Source organism: Penicillium cataractarum (genome assembly GCF_028827025.1).
Source record: "Penicillium cataractarum strain IBT 29864 chromosome Unknown utg000001l, whole genome shotgun sequence".
Taxonomy (NCBI): domain Eukaryota; kingdom Fungi; phylum Ascomycota; class Eurotiomycetes; order Eurotiales; family Aspergillaceae; genus Penicillium; species Penicillium cataractarum.
In genome coordinates this window covers 1,521,335-1,541,581 of record NW_026622737.1, presented here as the reverse complement: position 1 = coordinate 1,541,581, position 20,247 = coordinate 1,521,335, and the positions used below count along the sequence as shown (strand labels likewise).

At 49.3% G+C, this 20,247-nt stretch overlaps 9 protein-coding genes across 9 annotated transcripts; 5 read left to right on the top strand and 4 right to left on the bottom strand.

Annotated features, from left to right (window-relative positions):
* Positions 1-554: 554 nt before the first annotated feature.
* Positions 555-1,565, top strand: N7496_000508 (aminotransferase class IV; the record flags this gene model as incomplete). The annotated part of the gene is made up of 1 exon (XM_056693439.1): positions 555-1,565. The coding sequence occupies one exon, from the start codon at positions 555-557 to the stop codon at positions 1,563-1,565; it is 1,011 nt and encodes a 336-aa protein (XP_056560168.1).
* A 137-nt stretch (positions 1,566-1,702) lies between these two features.
* Positions 1,703-2,269, bottom strand: N7496_000507 (actin-binding ADF family protein; the record flags this gene model as incomplete). The annotated part of the gene is made up of 3 exons (XM_056693438.1): positions 1,703-1,728; positions 1,800-1,930; positions 2,007-2,269. 3 exons carry the CDS (start codon positions 2,267-2,269, stop codon positions 1,703-1,705), a joined length of 420 nt encoding a protein of 139 aa, XP_056560167.1.
* An 811-nt stretch (positions 2,270-3,080) lies between these two features.
* On the top strand, positions 3,081-3,998 carry N7496_000506 (alpha/beta fold hydrolase; the record flags this gene model as incomplete). Its single annotated transcript, XM_056693437.1, has 1 exon — positions 3,081-3,998. The coding sequence occupies one exon, from the start codon at positions 3,081-3,083 to the stop codon at positions 3,996-3,998; it is 918 nt and encodes a 305-aa protein (XP_056560166.1).
* A 272-nt stretch (positions 3,999-4,270) lies between these two features.
* Positions 4,271-5,191, top strand: N7496_000505 (AN1-type zinc finger protein; the record flags this gene model as incomplete). Its single annotated transcript, XM_056693436.1, has 1 exon — positions 4,271-5,191. One exon carries the CDS (start codon positions 4,271-4,273, stop codon positions 5,189-5,191), a length of 921 nt encoding a protein of 306 aa, XP_056560165.1.
* A 266-nt stretch (positions 5,192-5,457) lies between these two features.
* On the bottom strand, positions 5,458-6,468 carry N7496_000504 (thymidylate synthase; the record flags this gene model as incomplete). Its single annotated transcript, XM_056693435.1, has 1 exon — positions 5,458-6,468. One exon carries the CDS (start codon positions 6,466-6,468, stop codon positions 5,458-5,460), a length of 1,011 nt encoding a protein of 336 aa, XP_056560164.1.
* Positions 6,469-8,519: 2,051 nt separating this feature from the next.
* Positions 8,520-12,413, bottom strand: N7496_000503 (cation-transporting P-type ATPase PCA1; the record flags this gene model as incomplete). The annotated part of the gene is made up of 2 exons (XM_056693434.1): positions 8,520-12,001; positions 12,059-12,413. The coding sequence occupies 2 exons, from the start codon at positions 12,411-12,413 to the stop codon at positions 8,520-8,522; spliced, it is 3,837 nt and encodes a 1,278-aa protein (XP_056560163.1).
* A 1,679-nt stretch (positions 12,414-14,092) lies between these two features.
* N7496_000502 (uncharacterized protein) lies at positions 14,093-15,291 on the top strand (the record flags this gene model as incomplete). The annotated part of the gene is made up of 4 exons (XM_056693433.1): positions 14,093-14,376; positions 14,427-14,630; positions 14,684-15,106; positions 15,162-15,291. 4 exons carry the CDS (start codon positions 14,093-14,095, stop codon positions 15,289-15,291), a joined length of 1,041 nt encoding a protein of 346 aa, XP_056560162.1.
* Positions 15,292-16,039: 748 nt separating this feature from the next.
* N7496_000501 (uncharacterized protein) lies at positions 16,040-17,971 on the top strand (the record flags this gene model as incomplete). Its single annotated transcript, XM_056693432.1, has 6 exons — positions 16,040-16,199; positions 16,252-16,308; positions 16,370-16,499; positions 16,565-16,763; positions 16,826-17,239; positions 17,294-17,971. The coding sequence occupies 6 exons, from the start codon at positions 16,040-16,042 to the stop codon at positions 17,969-17,971; spliced, it is 1,638 nt and encodes a 545-aa protein (XP_056560161.1).
* A 188-nt stretch (positions 17,972-18,159) lies between these two features.
* Positions 18,160-19,825, bottom strand: N7496_000500 (tRNA-ribosyltransferase family protein; the record flags this gene model as incomplete). Its single annotated transcript, XM_056693431.1, has 8 exons — positions 18,160-18,349; positions 18,407-18,594; positions 18,645-18,722; positions 18,773-18,830; positions 18,880-19,200; positions 19,278-19,361; positions 19,428-19,678; positions 19,751-19,825. 8 exons carry the CDS (start codon positions 19,823-19,825, stop codon positions 18,160-18,162), a joined length of 1,245 nt encoding a protein of 414 aa, XP_056560160.1.
* Between the last annotated feature and the right edge of the window lie 422 nt (positions 19,826-20,247).

Here is a 20,247-nt window from a genome sequence, read left to right as displayed (position 1 = left end):
ATATCCTTAGACCAGAGTAATCATGGCCATACTACCAGCCAACCAGAGCCAGCGAGAAGCTTTGGTTCATTGCCATGGTTGAAATGTAGTTAAAATTCGAAGAAGTCCAAGCCCTTTTTAGCTACGCCATTGCTATTGACAAGTTATGGCACCAAAAAAGTCACCTTTCTGCAGATCACTATAAGTCATCAAAAGACAAGAGGTAGGGATGCCTCAACCCATTTTTGAGTCCGCTGGATCACTGACCATGAATAACCAGCGTGTTATGTGACACAGCTATCAAACGAAAGAGGGGTAGGTGGTTTACTTTGCAATTTTGGGAAAGTGATCAGATATCGGTCGCCTTAAATGATCGAAACAAAGAAACTGTGTCCGAATTTTCAACTTGCCCGCCCTTGTGCAGTTCCGTACTCCTCGAGGAAAGACCGAGATTAACGAGCGCGGTCTTGAATAGTGTGATATTGCCTTACTTACGCAGTACAAGGAGCATCGGCAGTCTCATATCACCGAGAAAACATTATCAGTTGAATTTCCATCAATCGAGGCTTCTCAACATGTCATCAATGGACAAAATCTTCGAAGGCTATGCCACTCGAACAACCGCTCGCAAAGCCAGCAGCAATACCTTCGCCAAGGGTATCGCCTGGGTTGAAGGGGAGCTAGTCCCTATATACGAAGCTCGAATCCCATTAATGGATCAGGGCTTCTTACACGGTGACCTCACCTACGACGTACCCTCGATCTGGGACGGGCGATTCTTCCGTCTAGACGATCATCTATCCAGACTCGAAGCTAGTTCCCATAAGCTACGCATGCGAATCCCTCTCCAAAAGGAAAAAATCAAGCGCATACTTAACGAGATGGCTGCGAAGTGCGATATCAAGGATGCATTCGTCGAGCTGGTCGTTACCCGTGGACTTACCGGCGTGCGTGGTTCTAACCCCGAACAACTTCGCAAGAATACTTTGTACATGTTTATCCTGCCTTATGTCTGGGTCATGGAGCCGCAGGTACAACGCACCGGAGGCTCTGATATTGTCGCCCGTACGGTCAGAAGAACTCCAGTGGGATCTATGGACCCGACCGTTAAGAATCTACAATGGGGCGATTTAACCCAGGGCATGTTGGAGGCTGCTGATCGAGGCGCTATGCACCCATTCTTGACAGACGGAGATGGAAATCTCACAGAAGGATCTGGATTCAATATCATACTTGTGAACGATGGGGTTTTGTTTACTCCCGAGCGCGGGGTTCTGGAGGGAGTGACCCGCAAAAGTGTGTTTGAAATAGCACGAGCCAATGGTATCGATGCCCGCGTGGAGTTTGTGCCTGTCGAGATGTTGTATCATTGCGATGAGCTGTTCATGTGTACTACTGCTGGGGGGATTATGCCTATTACCTCCTTGGATGGGAAGCCTGTCAAGGATGGAAAGATAGGCCGGATTACGAAGCGCATCTGGGATGATTATTGGGCGATGCATTATGATTCGAGATATAGCTATGCTATTGACTACGCTGGCTCTGGACTGCAGAGCTCGGGGACTGTGCGAGTCCAGAAGCTCTAGATGAGGTATGGGATTTCGTTCATTTCATATGGATAAATACGCGATTTGCAAGGAGCTTAAGAGCGGAACATGGAGAGGTGGATCCAGGCGGGGTTGTGTGGATCTGAAAAGCAAGTGATGATATCAGTGGCACGCGATCAGAGGACCTTGAATTTGCTAAGGACTTAAGTAAAAGAACACAGTTAGTCTTCAGAAGGGTATGATTACCAGAGGAGGGCTGTTGTAAGTACTTACTAGCGGCATGGGCCAACTCTGCTGGCTTAGATGCCTGCACATGCAGACTGATATCCTCGAGCGCCCGGTACAGATGATCCTTATTACTCGTGTAGTAAGACTTGTCGTGAATGCTCGCCGTCTCGGGAACCCTGTAGTGAGAATCAAGTATTTAGTGCCGGTTCATTTGACCAGCCACGCGTCCAGTAATCAGATCAGGCAACATACCACGTGATGAAGACTAGCTTGTGTCGTTTCTCATTACCGGTGGGAGAATCATATTCAAAGTCGACGACAGCGTAGCGAGGGGCATCACCCTTGAAGTGAGAGACAACCTCATCGTAGCTCTCGTACTTGCCAGACTTCAAGACAGAGATAGCCTTGTCATGTGCCGAAGCTTCGTAGATGACATAGTTGAGAGCATCGGTCTCTTTGACTGCATCAAAGGTTTCCTCGCACTCGGGCTTGATGGTAGCAAATCCTCGCGTCATGTTGGCGAAAGGGGTTTCTGTTGGGGAAGTCGTGGGATGTGAGGTTAAGCGGGGAAGGGGGATTGTGAAAGAAGGTTGTTGACGGCGATCTTACCCCGGCTTCTTGTATGCGGGGAAACCCGATTAGCTAAGGTTTGGTGGCTGAGGTTGCAAACAGTGTGCCTGAGACACCGATGGCCAGACTAGGGCTGGCCTCCTTTATGACGTATGTACTAGAGCAGTAGTATCTCTAGAGAGGAGTTGGGTTTCTGTCGATCATATAACCCAGGGCTGGACTGAGGGCCAGGCTCGTCAAAGAATTAGATGTGCGGATGGGTTTATAACAGAAAGTTTCAAAGAATGACCTACTTGTACCTTTCTCAAAGTCAGACTATACTTTCTATTTCCGGGTGGTATCACATGATCGGGGTATAATATAGGTCTTCTAGGACGAATGGTCTGTTCAAATCATATGATGCCACGATGCGAAAGGAACTAAACGGGTAGAAGGTGGGACGAGGCGAAAGCAGAAGATATTCTCTGCTGGGGTTAATCTTTTTGCAGAATGGTAAATTATCACAACTAGAATATGATAAATATTAAACAAGGAGGATGATGAGCCTGCTGTAATCCTTGCTCGGTGCTGAGGTCATATAGTGCTTTCAATTTGACCAATCAGGGGGGGGAGAACGCCGAATACGAGCTGTAGATATCTCGACAATGGCTTTAAAGCCGGATTTCATTCCTATTCCCCAGAATCTTTCTATTTTCTCTTCTCTACCGGCACTCATTATCAGAGAGAGTTACTTGAATAACAAAAGTATCCAGCAAGATGGCGGCATCACCGACCATCGACCTCGACCAAACCTTCGACCACTCTACTACTACTCATAGCTACCAAATCCGCTGGACATCCCTTGGTGATCCAGCAACACAACCTGTTATTTTCATACACGGCACGCCGTGGTCCTCACAAGTCTGGACCAACTACGCCCAATCCTTCTCAAAATACTTCCACGTCTACCTGTTCGACAACCCAGGCTTCGGGGCAAGTCCTCTCGGCAAGCCTCTCCCCGGCAAAGCAGATGCCATCAGCAAGGAGCTCGCTTTGGACGCAGGTCTCTCACAGCAGTCAGCAATATTTGCCACCCTGTTAGAGCACTGGGCAAAAGAGTGGCAGCAGAAACCACACGTTATTGCGCATGATCATGGCGGTCTGATGGCTCTACGGGCTCATATTATTCATGGCTGCGAGTACGCCAGTCTATGCTTGATCAATGTGGTTGCAATCGGGCCATTTGGTCAACCTCTATTTAAACTGGTTGCCGAGAATGAGAGCGTGTTCACTGCGCTGACAGGGCCGGTATTTGAAGGGGTTGTCGAGGCGTATATCCGTGATGCCTCGTATCGAGGGTTGGATAAGGAGACTATGGAGATGCTAAAGAGTCAATGGATTTCTACGGAGGAAGGGCGAATAGGGTTTGTGAGACAGATGGTGCAAGCGAATAGTCGCAGTACCGAAGAGGTTGAGTGTAGGTATTCGGAAGTGGGAAGAAAGATGCCTGTGCGGATTATCTGGGGACAGGAGGATGTATGGATTCCTGTGGAGACGGCGGCCAGATTGAAGGCGAAGCTGAATGCTCAGGACGTGGTGCTTATTGAAGGTGCGGGCCATCTAGTGATGTATGACCAGGAGGGCAAGCTGGGAGTGGAGCTGGGCTGGTGGCTGAGCCAGGTTTGCCACTTGTAAACGTGTGCATAGGCATGGATATAGAAATCTTGGGTGGCCAGCGGGCATCTTCTTAGTTAAACGCCGAGCCTCCGCGCTCATTAGCTAAGCCCGCTCCAACAGGGGCGGAACCTGGAAGCTTCTCCACATTAGTCACGGGTTGCCATCGCATTCTACTCTGGTCGATCTCCGATCTTCCTTTCATATATTTGTCTCCAGACTCACTCATTCTCTCGTGGAGGACTCTTTTCTCTTGTTAAATCCTTTCACTCGTTATTATGTCTCCCGTAAGCATGTCCAGAGGGGCAACCTCCTCACCCAGCGAATCCTACACCCAAATGGCCGACACAGATCTCGAATCAATCGGCCGCCACTGCCAATTCGAATACTGCGGCCAACTCGACTTCCTCCCCTTCCGCTGCGAATCTTGCCGAAGCACTTTCTGCCTCGACCACCGCTCCGAAACAGCCCACAAATGTCCCCACGCTGGAGAATGGGCCCGCCGGCGCAACGGCACAATAAACCAACAAGAGAACCGCACTGCGCCCGAAAGGCCCAACATCTACAACTCCGATCAGTGCGCCCACGTCTCTTGCAAAACCCTCATCAATACCCTGAAAGACCCCGGCGTGCGCTGCCCGAACTGTAATCACCAGTACTGCCTTAAGCACCGGCTTCGAGAGGAACACGAGTGCGCCAAGCTTACCCCGCTGGGCGCACGGCAAGGCAGCAGCGCGAATGAAACGATCAAGTCGATGTTTTCGCGCATGAGGACCTGGGGTAAAGAGAAACAAGTTGCGACTTCGAATCTCATTCCGAAGCCGAAGGTTAAGCCCAACAGTCCTGCGGCGCGCATCGCCAGTGTCAATGCCATGAAACGGTCTGCGAAGGGCGATGCAGGTGTTCCCGCCGATAAGCGGTTATACTTGCATACGGTTGGAACGGCGGATACTCAGGCTGCGGAGCCACCGGCTGGGGACTTTTATTTCGACTCGAGGTGGAAGGTTGGTCGAGTGCTGGACGATGCGGCGCGCAGGTTGAAGGTTGAGAACTTGAATAATCGTGGTGGAGGAGAGGAGGCGCGATTGAGAATCTTCCACGTCGAGTCTGGGGATTTCCTGGAGTTTTCGGATACGATTGGCGGTGGGAAACTCAAGTCTGGCGATACTATTGTGTTGCTGCGAGGCGCCGGGGTGGTTCTCGCGAATTCATGATGCATTTATACTCGCTGTCTTGCATATTTTGTCTGTTTATTTGCTTCATTTTGCTATCATTTACATCTGGAAGCGTTTCTCATCCTAATGATACCTCAAAGCGGTTTGCTTTATGGCGTGTACATGAAACATTGGACTATGGAATCATAGCTTATATATCGCTTGTGCATAGTCTGAAATCATGGCATTTATTTTCTCAAAACAAAAGAGACTGGTATCGTCTAAACATTATAACGTAGGAAAGATTCCAAATGTGGTACTGTACACTAAACACTCATCTTCATCTTGATGGTCTTGTGAGGCTTATATCCAATAACCTCAAACTCATCCTCCTTCCAACCGTCGATGACAGCGCTGCCCCGGTCATCACGCTTGATAAGCAACTCCGGGAACTCAGTCGGCTCGCGAGTCAACTGCTCGTTCAACGCATCGACGTGGTCAAGATAGACATGGGCATCGCCCATAGTGTGGATCAAAGTGCCGGGGTGGAGATCGGCAGCGTGAGCGAGGATATGCGTGAGAAGAGCGTACGAGGCAATGTTAAAGGGTACACCGAGACCCATATCACAAGAGCGCTGGTAAAGAAGGCAAGACAAGGTACCCTTCTCAGTAGGCTTTCCAGTCTTCTCATCGAGCTTCATTCCTGGCGGGAAAGACACGTAGAATTGCGCAAACATGTGGCAAGGCGGGAGCGCCATCTTCCGCAGGTCAGCCGGATTCCACGCACTCATGATGATACGGCGATCAAAAGGCGTGTTCATGATCTTGTTGACAATTTCCTTGAGTTGATCAACTCCCTGGCCCGTGTAATCCGCCTTTGCATCGACGTACTCGGCACCAAAGTGTCGCCATTGGAAGCCATAGACGGGGCCGAGGTCGCCTTCTTCCCGGTGTCCCAGTCCAACCTTATCAAGGAACTCCCGGCTGCCATTTCCATCCCAGATCTTGATCCCAGCCTCAGAGAGGGGCAGCGATGACGTGCAGCCGGAGATGAACCAGAGAAGCTCTGCGAGAACGGCGCGGAGGAAAACTCGTTTCGTGGTGAGAAGAGGTAGAACGGGGATCGGATCGCCTCCATTGGGGTTGGGCTTTGAGAGCGAGAAGCGAAGTTGGGGTGGCGCGAATAGCGATTGCGTTCCGGTGCCGGTTCTGTCGGGCCTGTGCTCTCCCTGAGCAAGGATTGTACGGATCAGGTTGAGGTATTGGTGCTCTTCGTGGGAGGGATTGTGTGCCGCGGGCGCGGGGTCTGCCGCGGGAGCAACTTGTTCTTGTGTCATGTTGAAGATGATGAGATCAGAAAATGACAAAAAGCCCCCTTTTTGATTGGGTCTTCTGAACAATTTAGGAAATAAGGTAGTCGCTGGTTTGCACCCTCTGAACTTGTGACAACCTCTGGCGGGGAGGAGCGGGAGAGGAGCGGTGGGATTTCAATGCGCGTCAACGCGACGCGTTATCACGTGACTTTTATCTTATCGTCGTCGTTGATGTATGCAGGGCATGTTGACTTGCAAACCTTAGAATTCGTGCAAAAAGTAAATGACACAGTAGTTTTCGAATTCAGTTTGACCCCACACTCTTTGGACTTGATTCCCGGAAAATAGGTCCTAAATACGAGAGTTGTGATTGGATGTTATTTTAAGACCTTTGATACAGACCGCTTTCTACAAGAATCCATGTATTTTACAGTACAACTTCAGTACCATGGGTGGTGTATTTTACACGAAATTAGCAGACACCGAGTACCTCCTCTCCGCTCTCTTCCTTTCGTGACAAGCTGCAACTACCTGCATAACGGTTCCCTGCTTACCGTTATTAGTACAGGCGACATGGCTCCTAGGCTCTCGCCTTCAAAGCTTGTTCTCATCCGTGACATGATAGAGAGCGAATCTTTCACCACATCTGAAATGGCTGGCCAGGCTGAATGCAGCAAGCAGACCATCATTAGCATCCGCAACAACTTGCGACAATTTGGAAGTATATACGCACCACAAACACGAGTAGGACGAAAACGAACTGTGAAGCCCCTAATGATCGAAGCTCTTTGTGATCACCTATATAAGAAACCCAGCCTCTACCTCGAGGAGATAGTTGTGTTCCTATGGGATGAGTTTCAGGCCATAGTTACAACGTCCAGCATCAGAAGAGACCTTATCGTAAAGGGTTGGTCTAAAAAGACTGCACGGAGACGTGCTAGAGAACAAAATGCCGATTTACGAGACTATTATCTATATAATCTCTCGGATTTTAAATCGTACTACCTTATCTATGTTAATGAATCTGGATATGATAAACGTGTTAGGTTCAGACGGACAGGCTAGGCACTACGTAGCACGTCCCCTTTATAAGTAACGCAGTTCCATCGTGATTAAAGATACCAGATATTACCTACGTATACTTAGGATAGGATCGTTCTGTCGCGTGTCTTCCGTGGTTCTACGGATGCCGCCGTATTTGAAGACTTTATAGCTTAATTACTCCAACATTACGGACGATAGCTAGAGCCTAAATCTGTCCTAGTCATAGACAACGCGTCATTTCACCGGTCGGAAGGACTTGAACAAATGTGCGCGGACGCAGGGGTGAAGCTAGTCTATTTGCTACCTTATTCGCCGGACCTGAACCCAATTAAAGAGTTTTTTGCTGAGCTCAAGGGGTTCATTAAGCGTAACTGGGACGACTACGAGAAAGACCCGGAGCGAGGATTTAATATTTTTCTTGAATAGTGTATTAATGTGGTCGGTGCGAAAGAAGAGAGTGCCAGAGGCCATTTTCGACATGCGGGCCTGAACATACAAGATTTTGATGCTTGAAACCCGTTTTGACCCTATCACAATTTTTCTTCCCTATGGCGTCCATCAATTATTGGCCTTAAAAGACTCCTCCAAGTCTACCTTCGCTTTTTCTGCGTCTACCTTGTTTGGATCGATGACGCATTTTGCACATATCCTGTGGCTGTCCTTTTGAGCGGATTTTTTCACGTGCACGTTTTCGGCATCCTTGTTTGCTTGAAGGATGAGCTCCTGTTGGGTGTCACTAATTGTTGCACCCTTGTCAATTCGGAAGTTTTTCTTTTTATCGAGTACGCCCCTCCGATTACTACACATGTGGAGAATGGAACGAATTGAATTGAGGCTCATTTGGAGGGATCTTCTAATACTAAAGCAGACTATCGATAACAACAGAAATACAGCATTCTGCGACTGCGAGTCGAATTCGAATATAATAGAGCTGGCGCATCCCATCTTCAAAAAGGTGATTTCAGTCGAACATAAAAGAGAGTTTGTTGAACTTCAGCCCTCGTCACTCGTGCAATGATGGTGCTCAGTGCTTAGGTCTTCGACCAGCGCAGAAGCACCGCAGCAGCAATGACTGGCAAGACACTCACCAACTCTCCCAGTCCCGCAAACTCTGGAGGAATTCTCGCATTGACAAAAGATCCCGCAGCGAGGAGGACTGCAAAGGTGTTGTACACGAGGCTCCACGTAAAGTTGAACTTAATGCGGTTGACAGATTTCCGACTGACGTGCATCATAGTGAGGATGCCACCCAGAGAGGCACGCATAAGAACCACATCCGCGGCGGATTGAGCGACATCTGTGCCTTCGTTTATGTGGACGCCGATCGTAGCCTGCGCGAGAGCAACAGCATCATTCGTGCCGTCACCGCAGAAAACAACGATCGGTTTCTTGCGATCTATGCCAGTACCGAGGAGCGTCTGAATGTAGTCCTTCTTATCGGCGGGCGAGCTTCGAGAACGCACATTGTCGTCAGGAATGCTAAGCTTGGACGCTAAAGTTCGAACAGCTCCCTCGTCGTCGCCAGAAACGACATGTACCGAAACGCCACGCTTCTGTAACTTCTCGATCGTCGCCGCAGTGTCAGGTCGAAGCTCATCTTCAAGACCGTAGACCGCGTGTAAAGCGTTATCGATAGTAAAGCAGAAGACAGTGTACCCTTGAGCAAGCATTGGTTGGACAAGTTCATGTTCCGATAAATTCAGCCAGCGAGAATTGCCTGCTCGAAGTCTCCGGCCATCTAACGTAGTTTCAACCCCTTTACCAGTAAGGCTCTTAGGCTCAGGAACAGTCGAAGCTATCACTGAAGCATCCTTGAGGTAAGTAGCCACAGAAACCGAGACTGGGTGGCGACTATTTTCGATGAGACCTAGAAGAAGCGGGAGCTTATCCACATCGATGCAGTCCTTCGCGACCACAGAAAGCTTTCCCCGAGTCAAGGTCCCAGTCTTGTCAAACACAACGTGCGACGTCTTATAAGCTATTTCAATGGCATCTGCCGACTTAAAGATAATACCTCTTTCCGCCGCAACTCCGCTAGCAATGACAATGACCATAGGAACAGCCAGTCCAATAGCGCAGGGGCAGGAGACGATGAGGACAGTAATAGCGTAGGTAATAGCCTGGATTGTAGCTTCAGGTCCATCATATCCACGGATAGTCATGCCAACTGCGACCCAGATGACGAACGTAAGGATTGTCAATGCCACTATAACCGGGACGAAGTAGGATGCTACCCGGTCTGCGAGATCCTGCAGCTTAGGTTTCGATAATTTAGCCTCATCGACCATCGCAGCAATAGCATGAATAGTGTTATCGCACGGCAACCGGTTCAGTCGAACAGTCATAGCTCCAGGTCCATTAATAGACCCAGCAATCACTATAGACTTAGGATATTTCTCCACCGGTCTAGATTCGCCAGTGAGCATAGACTCGTCAACCTCAGACGACCCATTAATCACAGTGCCGTCGGTCGGGATTCTGCTATCAGGAAGAACTTTGAAGGTATCGCCATATTGAAGAAGTCTAGCGTCAATCTCACGTTCCGTTCCGCTCTCTTTATCGACAAGGATAGCTGTTAATGCTTGAAGTGACTGGATAGAAATAGATTCCACAGCTCTCTGACGAGCGAGAGCGGTAACCCATCGACCGACCATAATTAATGTGACCAAAAGAGTGCTCGTCTCAAAGAATTGACCAGTTGAAAGCGGCTTCTCTGCAATAAGGTACCCAAAGGAGACCACCGAGAAAATATAGGCAGCACTAGTGCTTAAGACGATCAAGAGGTCCATCTCGATAACCCTCGAGAAAACGAGAGCTTTTAGGGCCTTAGGATAGAAAGGCCCCGCTATAACAACTTGAACAATCGTGGCTAACGTGAGTGAAGCCGAGGAGTATGCCACCTCCCTCTCAGGAAGCGGAGCCCATGCCATAACCAGCACAGGAATCGTCAAGACAGCGGAGAGAAGCGTTATATATCCGACATAACGAATATGCTTATTGCCAGCCTCCAGCGAAGGGTCACCGCGTAGAGGAGCAAGTTCAATTGGCGGACCCCAAGTCGTTTCGATAAGGTCTCGAGCCCCCACGATCTTCGGATCAAACGTAACTCGCACGGTCTGCTGATCCACTAGTGCCATTTCAAGAACTCCGTCTGGCCACGTCTGATTAATGAAGTTCGAGAGCTCATTGGGGATGATAAGATCTAGGCTAGATCCCTGGTTCTGGACTCTTTCGCACTTAAATTCAGTCGTTCGCTCCAGATGTTTCATGACTTCCTCCACTGAGCCAAGGCGAAGATCAATGTTGAACTCGGCTCGTGAGAGAACTAAACTGGTTTTCAAGTCTTTGACAGCGGGGACAGTAACAAGAGTTCGTTTGAGCTTTGTCTCGCAACCGGTACAAGTCATGCCAGAAATGCTAAGAACAACATGTTCCTTGCCAATACCCTGATTCTCTATGTCCGTGATAGCCTGAAGCGGGGCTTCCTCAATCTCCAAATCGGGATTGGGCGCAGGCGACGTGCAGCAAGCATTAGTCCAAGAGTCTTGAGGGCCAAAAGGCCCCTTTTCTGCGTAGCAAGAGTTCGCGCATTTGTCCTTCGGAGTCTTCACAATATCGTGCTTCAGTGGCTTACAGCAAGAGCTAGAACATGCGGGATTGGAGGGCTTTTTGATGATCGTATTCTTAGCTGTTCTGCAACAAGATCCTGCACATCCACTAGTTGAAAGTTCAACAACGGACTTGGCCTTCGAACAGCACGAGTCCGCATAAGTGCTCTTAGTGTCGTTGTCTTTGGCATGCCGGTCTCCAGGACGGCAGGATCCGGAGCAGCCGACATTGGGAGAGGGTTCTTTGACACGGCAAATTTGCGAGTAGGAAAAATCAAGGCGTCCAGTTTGGGCGGCAGGTTCCTTTGCGGGCTTACCAAGGGAGTGGCAAGAGTTGTCCTTGACGGACGGAGCCGTGGCGTGTGGGGCCACAGGGCAGCAAGAACAGGAGGGCCTGTTTTGTGTTTGGGCGTCCTTGATAGCCTTGTCGCCCGTGCAGTAAGAGCCGGCACAGTTGCTGTTGGGGGGAGGTTCCTTGATAGGTCTGCCCTCAGAGCAGCAAGGCTTCGAGCACTTGCTTTTGATGGGAGGCCATTCGGCGGGCTTGTCCTTTGAACAAAAAGAGACAACGCAGGCATCCGCGGACGGCTTCTTTACAGGCCTGACGCTTTCACGAGAACCCCTTCGCAGGTGGAGACGGTTCTGCGGGGCCTGGTCCTTGGTGACGGAGCCGTTGCTGCTGCAGAAATCCAGCGAAGTGCGAAGAAGGGAGCAAGCAGATGACTTCTTAGAGCACTGCTTCCCGTCCAGTGAATGGCGCTCACGGATTTCGCAGCAGGTTTCCTGGCCAAGAGCAATGAGAGCGCGGCAGATACATCCCAAGGCTTGTAAAATGGCGCCGTAGCGGTCGAGGGTAGAGAGACTATGCTGGCTGCATGCCTTGCGGTCGGAAGCTCCACCGCAAGCTGAGGGGAGTTAGCAATCTTTGAATGCCATTCTCAAAGGTCGGCGACAGTACTCACCGGTTAGCTGACCATATGGCCCGGGGGCAGCCGCAACACTCATCTCGCATTCCCGCATAGCTAAGCGGTCAAGGCAAGACGTGTCGCAACATGGGCTGACTTTGCCACGGCAGCAGTCAGGCGCGTCGGTATCATTCTTAATTTTGTTGTCCGTGCATTTGCCGGGAGAGCAACAATCATCCAGGTTCTCCTGGGTGGGCTCTGCCTGACCTGGGGCCGTGGTGTGGAGAGGCTTACCGCGGTCCCGATCGCAGCAAGAATCCTGGTAACCGCTCGTCTCGTCAGTGGGAGCCGCGATGGGCGTAGCATCAGGCTCAGGGGCTGGAGCCGATGGGCCGCAACAGGAGTAACCCATTGTTGAAGTGAGCCTTGCTTTGGAACTAATTTGTGCGAGTTTGAGGTGTTGTTGAAGTCGAGGTTTTGGAAACCCGAGTCACCTGTGGGTTTTCGGATAAGTTGCACGCCAGCACTCGTATGGCTCGATTGCCCGCAGCCAATCGCATTCACAATGGAACTTTAGGAAGTGACGACGCCGGCCTCATTTAACTGTTTGTCTTTGGGCCATGGGCCTAATCGGCCACCTGTAAATCTTTTCATGCGCATTGAAAAACTGAGCTTTTTCGGATGCTGCTAAAAATGGTATCGATGGTGCTGCCAGAGTGGGCTCCGCACAAATTATCTCTCTACAGAGATCGTGGGAATGGGTTTCAATTTTGGAGATGTAGCAGTAGATGTGAGCATGGCTTACTCAGGATTTTACCTAAATCTGCAACTAACTACCATTTGATCCCGAAACAATTCAGCAGTGCAGCCACTATTTGCCGGCAGAATAATTAACGCGATACTTCGGGTGGTCTCAGACTTCTTATGGTGCCAACTGACAGTGCTTAGTCCGGAAAATGCCAATGTGGACTGATGTCTTTTGGCGCTAGGCACAGACAATCAGTGGTTGTCGCAGCAGTTTCGGGACACACTGTATCCTGAACATGTATATTAAAAGCAACTCTCCAGTGCTGTGTTCAAATAATGTCATAACATTCAAAGCGCGCAGTCTAATTGATTGGTGATTCATCATGTTCACCCAAATAACGCCGTGACGCCTGACAACTTCCCCGTCCAGTCTAGAGTATTTCATATATAGGAATCGCTGTCTTGACTTGCTCAGCCCACTTTCCGATGTCCTCGACATAGGATGATTTTTTTCCATAGAATAACCAGTCCATTAACGCAGGAAAGTTCCCGGTCGTTTTGACTGGCCGATAGACGTCGGTGTAGGGGCGAGCACTTTCGCGTACGACTCTCTCAACATCATGCTCGGCCTGGATTGTCTCTTTTCAGGGGCTTGGCATTGAATTCATTCCATTCTTTTGGAACAACCTCGGACTTGCTATTTGCTAGCTATATTGACACTTTTTACATCCGTTCGCCAACCTTTGGCTAGGTGATACGATTATCCTCATATTGGACTGGTGGCGGCGCTGTTAACAGATGCGAAGTTTTGCTCCCTGAAATTGATACTTATTCCACCCTCAATTCTCTGCTGCCTAAAGGTGACTTGGATTCGTGGACCTCGAGTGCAATAGAGGTGATCAATGTTAGAGACATCCTATTGTCAGGACCGCCCACTATATCCCGACCGGCTTTCCTCATTTGGACCCTGGCCCACCCTCCTTTCCCCATTTTCCGATATACGCGTACATCATCTTGTTATTTAGATCACGGGGTAGCTTCCCCGCACACTGTTGTCCGGGGAAGTGGAGAAGTACCCTGTGAAGCCCCACCCACTTTTATTGTCTTGATATCGTGGCCGCTTGTCCACCTTCGTGAGGAACCGAGTGGGGGTGGAGGTGGACTTTTTAGCGATCATACGCCCAATTTGAGGCTAATTGGCAGCTGACTCCAGAAACTGAGAATTAACTGCAAATATGTGATATTTATTGCCCCCGAAAAAGAATTAGCATTCTACTCTCAACGCCATCACTAAACCACATTCTGACTTCTGCTTTTCCGTTCCTAACCTTATACTTTGATAACATGTCTTCTACCGAGACCAAGGTTACTCCACCCGATAGCAAGAATTGGCTTCCCCATGGGGGCAGCCATGACTTGGTTACCTTTGAGCCACGCAACTACGGTGACTGGCGTGATGAGTTTCACAAGAATGGTTGCGTGGTTATCAAGAACGTGATCAGCCCTGAGCGGGCCCAATACTATCGCGAGAAGCAGATCCAGTGGCTGAAGAATTTTGAACTTGGCTTTGATGAGAATGATGAAAGTACTTGGACCGAGGCGCATTTGCCTGTCAGTTTCAAGGGAGGGTAAGGATTCTCATATCGAGAGGCTTGGACAATTGCTGATAGGGTTAAAGCATGTACTTTGCGTATGGCTCTCCCCATGAGAAGATGGCCTGGGAGGCACGCACTGAGCCCGCAGTTATCAACATTTTTGAGACACTTTGGGAAACAAAGGAGTTGATCAGCTCATTTGACGGAATGAACATCTCTATGCCGCGACGCAAGGATCTTCGTTGGAGTCCGTGGCCGCACTGTGACCAGAATCAGAGGCGTAAAGGGTGGGAGATCCTTTTGAGCGCTATTGAATAATTGACTACTGACAAAACAATAGAATGCAAGCTGTCCAGGGCCTACTCAACTACGCCCCCAACGGCCCTAAAGACGGAGGCCTTATGTTGATGAAAGGCTCCTCTAAGCTTTTCGATGAATTCTTCGCCCAAAAGCGCGAGTCATACAACCACGAGGACGCACCACCCCCGGAGATGGAATTTATGGACCTTTTCTTGTTCAATGACAAGGATGTCGAGTGGTTCAAGGAACGTGGCTGTGAGCTAATCAAGGTGAATATGGAACCTGGCGATTTCGTCCTATGGGACTCTCGCACCATGCACTACGCCTGTCTACCCGAGGGCGATCAAATTCGCCACGTCCAGTATATCTGCATGACACCTAAGCGCTTTGCGTCGCCTGAGGCGTTGGAGCTAAAGAAGCAATGCTTTGAGAACTACATTGGAACTACCCACTGGCCCCACTGGTACGTAATCTATCGATGAAGCGTTTTCACTGGACTTTTACTAACCCCGAGTTAGCAATATTCGGCCGACCAAGGAGAAGCCTATGCGTGGTGATGTTGTTTGCCCAAAGGATCGCAGTGAGCCATTCGAGAAGCCCGAGTTGACGGATACGGTCTTGAAATTGGCTGGTGTGAAGGCGTACTGAGTGTGGAGCACTGGAAATGTTTAGAATACAGCTCGCAACAAATTGAATCCCGGTTCCTATGTTCTAAATATTTTTACTTGCAGTAGCAATTTCCTCAAAGAATGTCACTCATAGGAGGGCTAAATAGGACTACGTCGCTCACAAGTATGCATCGTCTCTTGAGCGAAAAATGGCCCTCGACCTGTCGAGGACAGATAATGCTTGGTTCATTTTGGCGAAATGAAAATCAAGCCCAGGCCGTTCGATCACTCCCAGCCGCTTTTCCCGCCCGAGAGAATGTTGATCCAAAAGCCATCTCCCACTCCCCCGCTCGGAAGTCCACTTAAGAAACATTGGCCAACCCCCACATCCCCCCTCGTGGATACAGTCCGGGGAGCCGGGGTAACTCCGTGGTCAAAAAACTGGAGGATCGGCTAGAGCTAGTCTTACTTTTAGTGAAGCATGACTGGCTGATGCTATCACGGCAAGAGCGCAATTACCTCTTTCTACTTGCCGTTGGGGCGTTGTGGCTGAATCTCATGGCTCGGCGGGAGTGGGAAGCTACGGCAGAGCCGAAGAGGGCTTGGGCCTTATCCTGGGGAGAACAAGGATTCCGTCGCCTATTAAATCAACAGGATTCCTTTGAGAGGCGTCTCTGAGGGGCATCCTACAACCTTAAATGGTACTGCGCTGCTCCTGATTAAGGTGCTATAGCAATTGACTTTTTCATCTGTGTTCTGATCAAGCTGGTCTTGTCAACACGAGCAAAATGAAGGACGCTGAGAAGGCTTCCGAGGAGCAGATTGAGGTCATGTATGATGATAAATTGAAACAGAATGGCCTTGATGCTGCGAACAAGGTGATGGGAACGGTCAAGTTGACCGAGGGTTCCATTGTCTATATTCCCACTCCTACTGCGGATCCACAGGGTACATGGCAGTCTACACCAAGACTCTTGTTCAATGCTAAGCGATGAAACAGATCCCATGAACATGCCAATGTGGCAGAAGACAGTCGTTCTCGTCGTTATCTCTACATGTACGTGCTCGAACTTATTATGCCTTATCCAGATATGACCTGAATTGACTCGTCACTTTAGTCTCCACTCTCAGCATTTCTCTTGTGTCTGGATTTGGCGGCGTGATCACTTTCTATGTCCCCGAATACAGTGCAGCCGGCTACGACTATGCGGCTATCTCCCAGTTGATGACATACCCAACGCTTTTCATGTAAGTGCCTCATTCTCTAGGCCTTTGATAAATGAATAGCTGAAGGCTGACTTTTCTTTCATTAGGGGTATTGGCAACCTTATTGGCATGCCTATGGCAATCGCCGTCGGCCGTCGAATCGTTCTTTTGATGTTCACCCTTATCCTTATACTCGCCGCCGTCTTATGTGTCAAGGCGGAAAACTATGAATGGCATCTCGGTGCTCGAATGGTGCTAGGACTTTGCGCAGGGCAAAGTGAGGCACTGGTGCCCATGATTACCCAGGTATGATTGAGCAGAACAAAATATTGATGCGCGAGAATGGAATTAACAGATGCACTCAACAGGAAATCTTCTTCCTACACGAGAGAGGCAAATATCTCATGCTTCAACAAGCCATTCAAGTTGTTTTAACTACTATCTGGACCCTCTTTGCCAGTCCAATTGCTGGAGCTATTACACCCCAAGGCTGGTATGGTCTTGGCGCAGGTCTAGCTGGACTCCAGTTCCTGGTGGCTGTGGTGCTTCTCCCAGAAACGAAATATGATCGTGGTTTGAATGCGTACCAAGAGACGGTCTCGGATGATAACTCGGCGACACAAATGGATCTTGAAGCTGATGGAATCACCAAACCCGCTGTCATGGTTTGCAAGGAGAGGCCGCCACTTGACTTTGTCAAGTACGCACCAAGGACCTGGAAATCGGATATGCGACTCTGGGTTGGAAAGCCTGAATGGTACAAGGCTATTGATGTTCTGAAGGTATGAATAACTAATTCTCATTCCCTAGTTAAACGTCTAACACATACATTTTAGCAAACATTTCAACTCCTGCTCTTCCCCAACGTTTTTTGGGCCTTGTGTATCAATGGCCTCACTATCGGTGTCAACATTGCCATTGGTACAACCTACGGCACGATCCTGACCAGCGCTCCTTACCACTGGCCAGACTCGAGCACAAGTTACGTGAACTGCGGACAGATTTTAGTCGCCCTGATTGCCCTCCCACTACTCGGAACAGGCTCTGATGCACTCATCAAGTGGTTTGCCAAGCGTAATGGAGGTATGCATGAGCCGGAAATCAGACTCCTGCCTCTGATATTCCCCGTCATCGTTGGTGTTTTTACCGCTGTCCTTTACGGCCAGGGTGCTGCCCATCCGCAGCATTACCACTGGATGGTGTATGTATGGGCAGTAGCAGCCTACTACTTCTGCTTCGTGGGCGCAAATATAGTTGCGATCACGTACTTACTGGACAGTTATCCCGCACGGGCTGGTCCCCTGCTCGTTATTATCTGTGCGTTCCGAGGATTTATCTCGTTCGGAACGAGTTATGGCACTACCTTCTTTGTGGATAACAGTGGCTATGACGGTGCATTTGGTACCTTTGGTGCTTTGACTGGTGTACTTGGTTTACTGGGAATACCGATTTATTTCTGGGGCAAAAATATCCGAAAGTTTACTGGAAGATTTGCTAAGAGCAAGGCGGACTAGGGACCGGATGTTCATGTTAATATTCTGACGTGGCTGTAGCAATTGATTCTCGCTGGGGATATGGGATGAATCTAATAAGCCAATTCCAACACCGCTCAAATGCAAACGCTTTCTTTGGATGCAAATCATCGTAATAGTCTCGCGCCGAGCAACCAGGCGTAAATGCAGGTAGTCGGCCCATATACCATTTAACCTTCCAGAAGATCCATTCCAACACCACGAAGAGCACCGACAGCCCACTCGGGATACTTTGTCTTGTCTCCGGCATATATATTAGAGAAGAATTGGCGAAGGAAAGCCGGGTACCGGTCTTCAATAATGGCCTGCCGTATATGTCCCATCAATTTCAGCATGTAATGCACATTGTGCTGAGTGAGCCTATATTTTAGGATTAGAATCGCAATGATAGGATATATGGAAAAGTTGTGAGCTTACAGATGAGCGCCGACGGTCTCCTTTGCGGTGACATGGTGTATATATGCCTTTGTGACGCCGAGGCCACCTTTATCAGTTGGGCGACAGCAAACGCAGTCACAGCCTTCATCGATAGGCGAGAAGTCGTTTGCGTATTTTTGGTGTCGAAGGTTTAGGGTGCCTGCATCGACGATGGCATTACCGAAACGCTATCTGATGTCAATATGGATCTCGAGGTTCGTTGATTGTAGAGACTCACCGCCGTACGTGTGGGCCACACGCAGTCGAACATGTCTGCACCAAGAGCGACTGCTACAACGATATCCTCGGGGTATCCCTGAAGGGGTTAGAAAAAGTAGTTGAAACCATTCGATGAGAAGTACATACCACTCCCATCACATATCGGGGTTTATTCTCAGGTAGTAGCCCTGTGCATGTATCGACCCTTCGAAAGATTAGTAGAGGAAACGGCGAAGATGAATCGGTCCACTTACACCTTGCAGAACTCCTCTTTAGCTTCACCCCCAGACAACCCTCCAATCGCAATTCCAGGAGTATCTCGAGCCACCATTTCCTCACAGCATTGCTTGCGAAGCTCCAGGTCAAGACCACCTTGAATAATGCAAAACAAGTTCTGCCTCTCAGGGTATTTATGCGCCTCAATGCATCGATCTAACCAACGCACTGAACGATCCATGGCTTCCTTGATTCGGGCATGATCTGGGGAAGTAGTCGCGATCACATCGTCTAGTTGCATGATAATATCTGAGCCGATCGAGTTTTGGAGGGAAATAGAGTGTTCAGGAGTAAGCAGCCTGAAGAATTGTTAGCGCTTCAATTTCACCATGCCGCGAGGAACCATAAAAGCAATGGTTGGGGGGGGGGGTCATACATAGGGGATCCATCATGAGGACTAAGGAAGCGCACGCCTTCCTCGGTGACCGTAGCAAGCTTAAGAAGCGAGACCATCTGGAAACTAAAAGTCCCGAAATTACGGTGTCAGCTACGCCAATTTCTTCATGAATGATGCGCCGCTTCTTACCCGCCACTATCGGTCAAAAGATTACGATCCCATCCTTGGAACTTATGCGCGCCACCCACAGCGTCCAGCACCTCTTGACCCGGTTTCAAGCCAAGATGATATGTATTGTTCAAGCAGAGCATACACCCCGTTTCGCGCAACTGGTCATATGTCAAGCCTTTGAGGGACGCTTGCGTTGCGACAGGCATAAAAATCGGCAGAGGGACGGAGCCGTGGGGAAGATGGAGGGTACTCGCGCGGGCTTTCGTAGTCTAAGCAAAGCATGCATGATCTGCGTCAGTCATAGTTCTTTTGCGACCTAAATGTCTTTAGCGAAGACTTACCGAACATTTCGCGTGACGATCAAAAGTCAATGCAGAAGGCATGGCCTTTCGGACAGGCTCAGTGGCGGTTGACATGGCTGCGGTAGATACAAGGAATGTCTTGGGTATCAATCTAGGTCGGAGTCGGGCCAGCGCAGCAGAGCATTGCATGGAGAGCGAGCGTGGGGTGTGGTGGTGGCAGCATTTGCGATGCGCTCAGGCACAATCTAACTGATAAGGTGTTTGTTTGGTTTGCATCCGCTGCCATCGTGGGCGACACAGTTCACGAGTTGCCTTTGACATTATACCCTTTTTTCTATTAGAAAATACATAACCTAGAGTGGCTTTAGTCTGAAACAAATGAATCTAGTCTTTTTGAAAATATGTAATTTTAAGACATTTAGCAATCAAAGGCTCTCTCCATACGTAGCGAAAAGCTTCGTGAAAGAACATTTTTCATACTCCAAAGGTTCGAGTTGAACAACACTAATCACCTTTACATACTAGTTGGTCGCAAT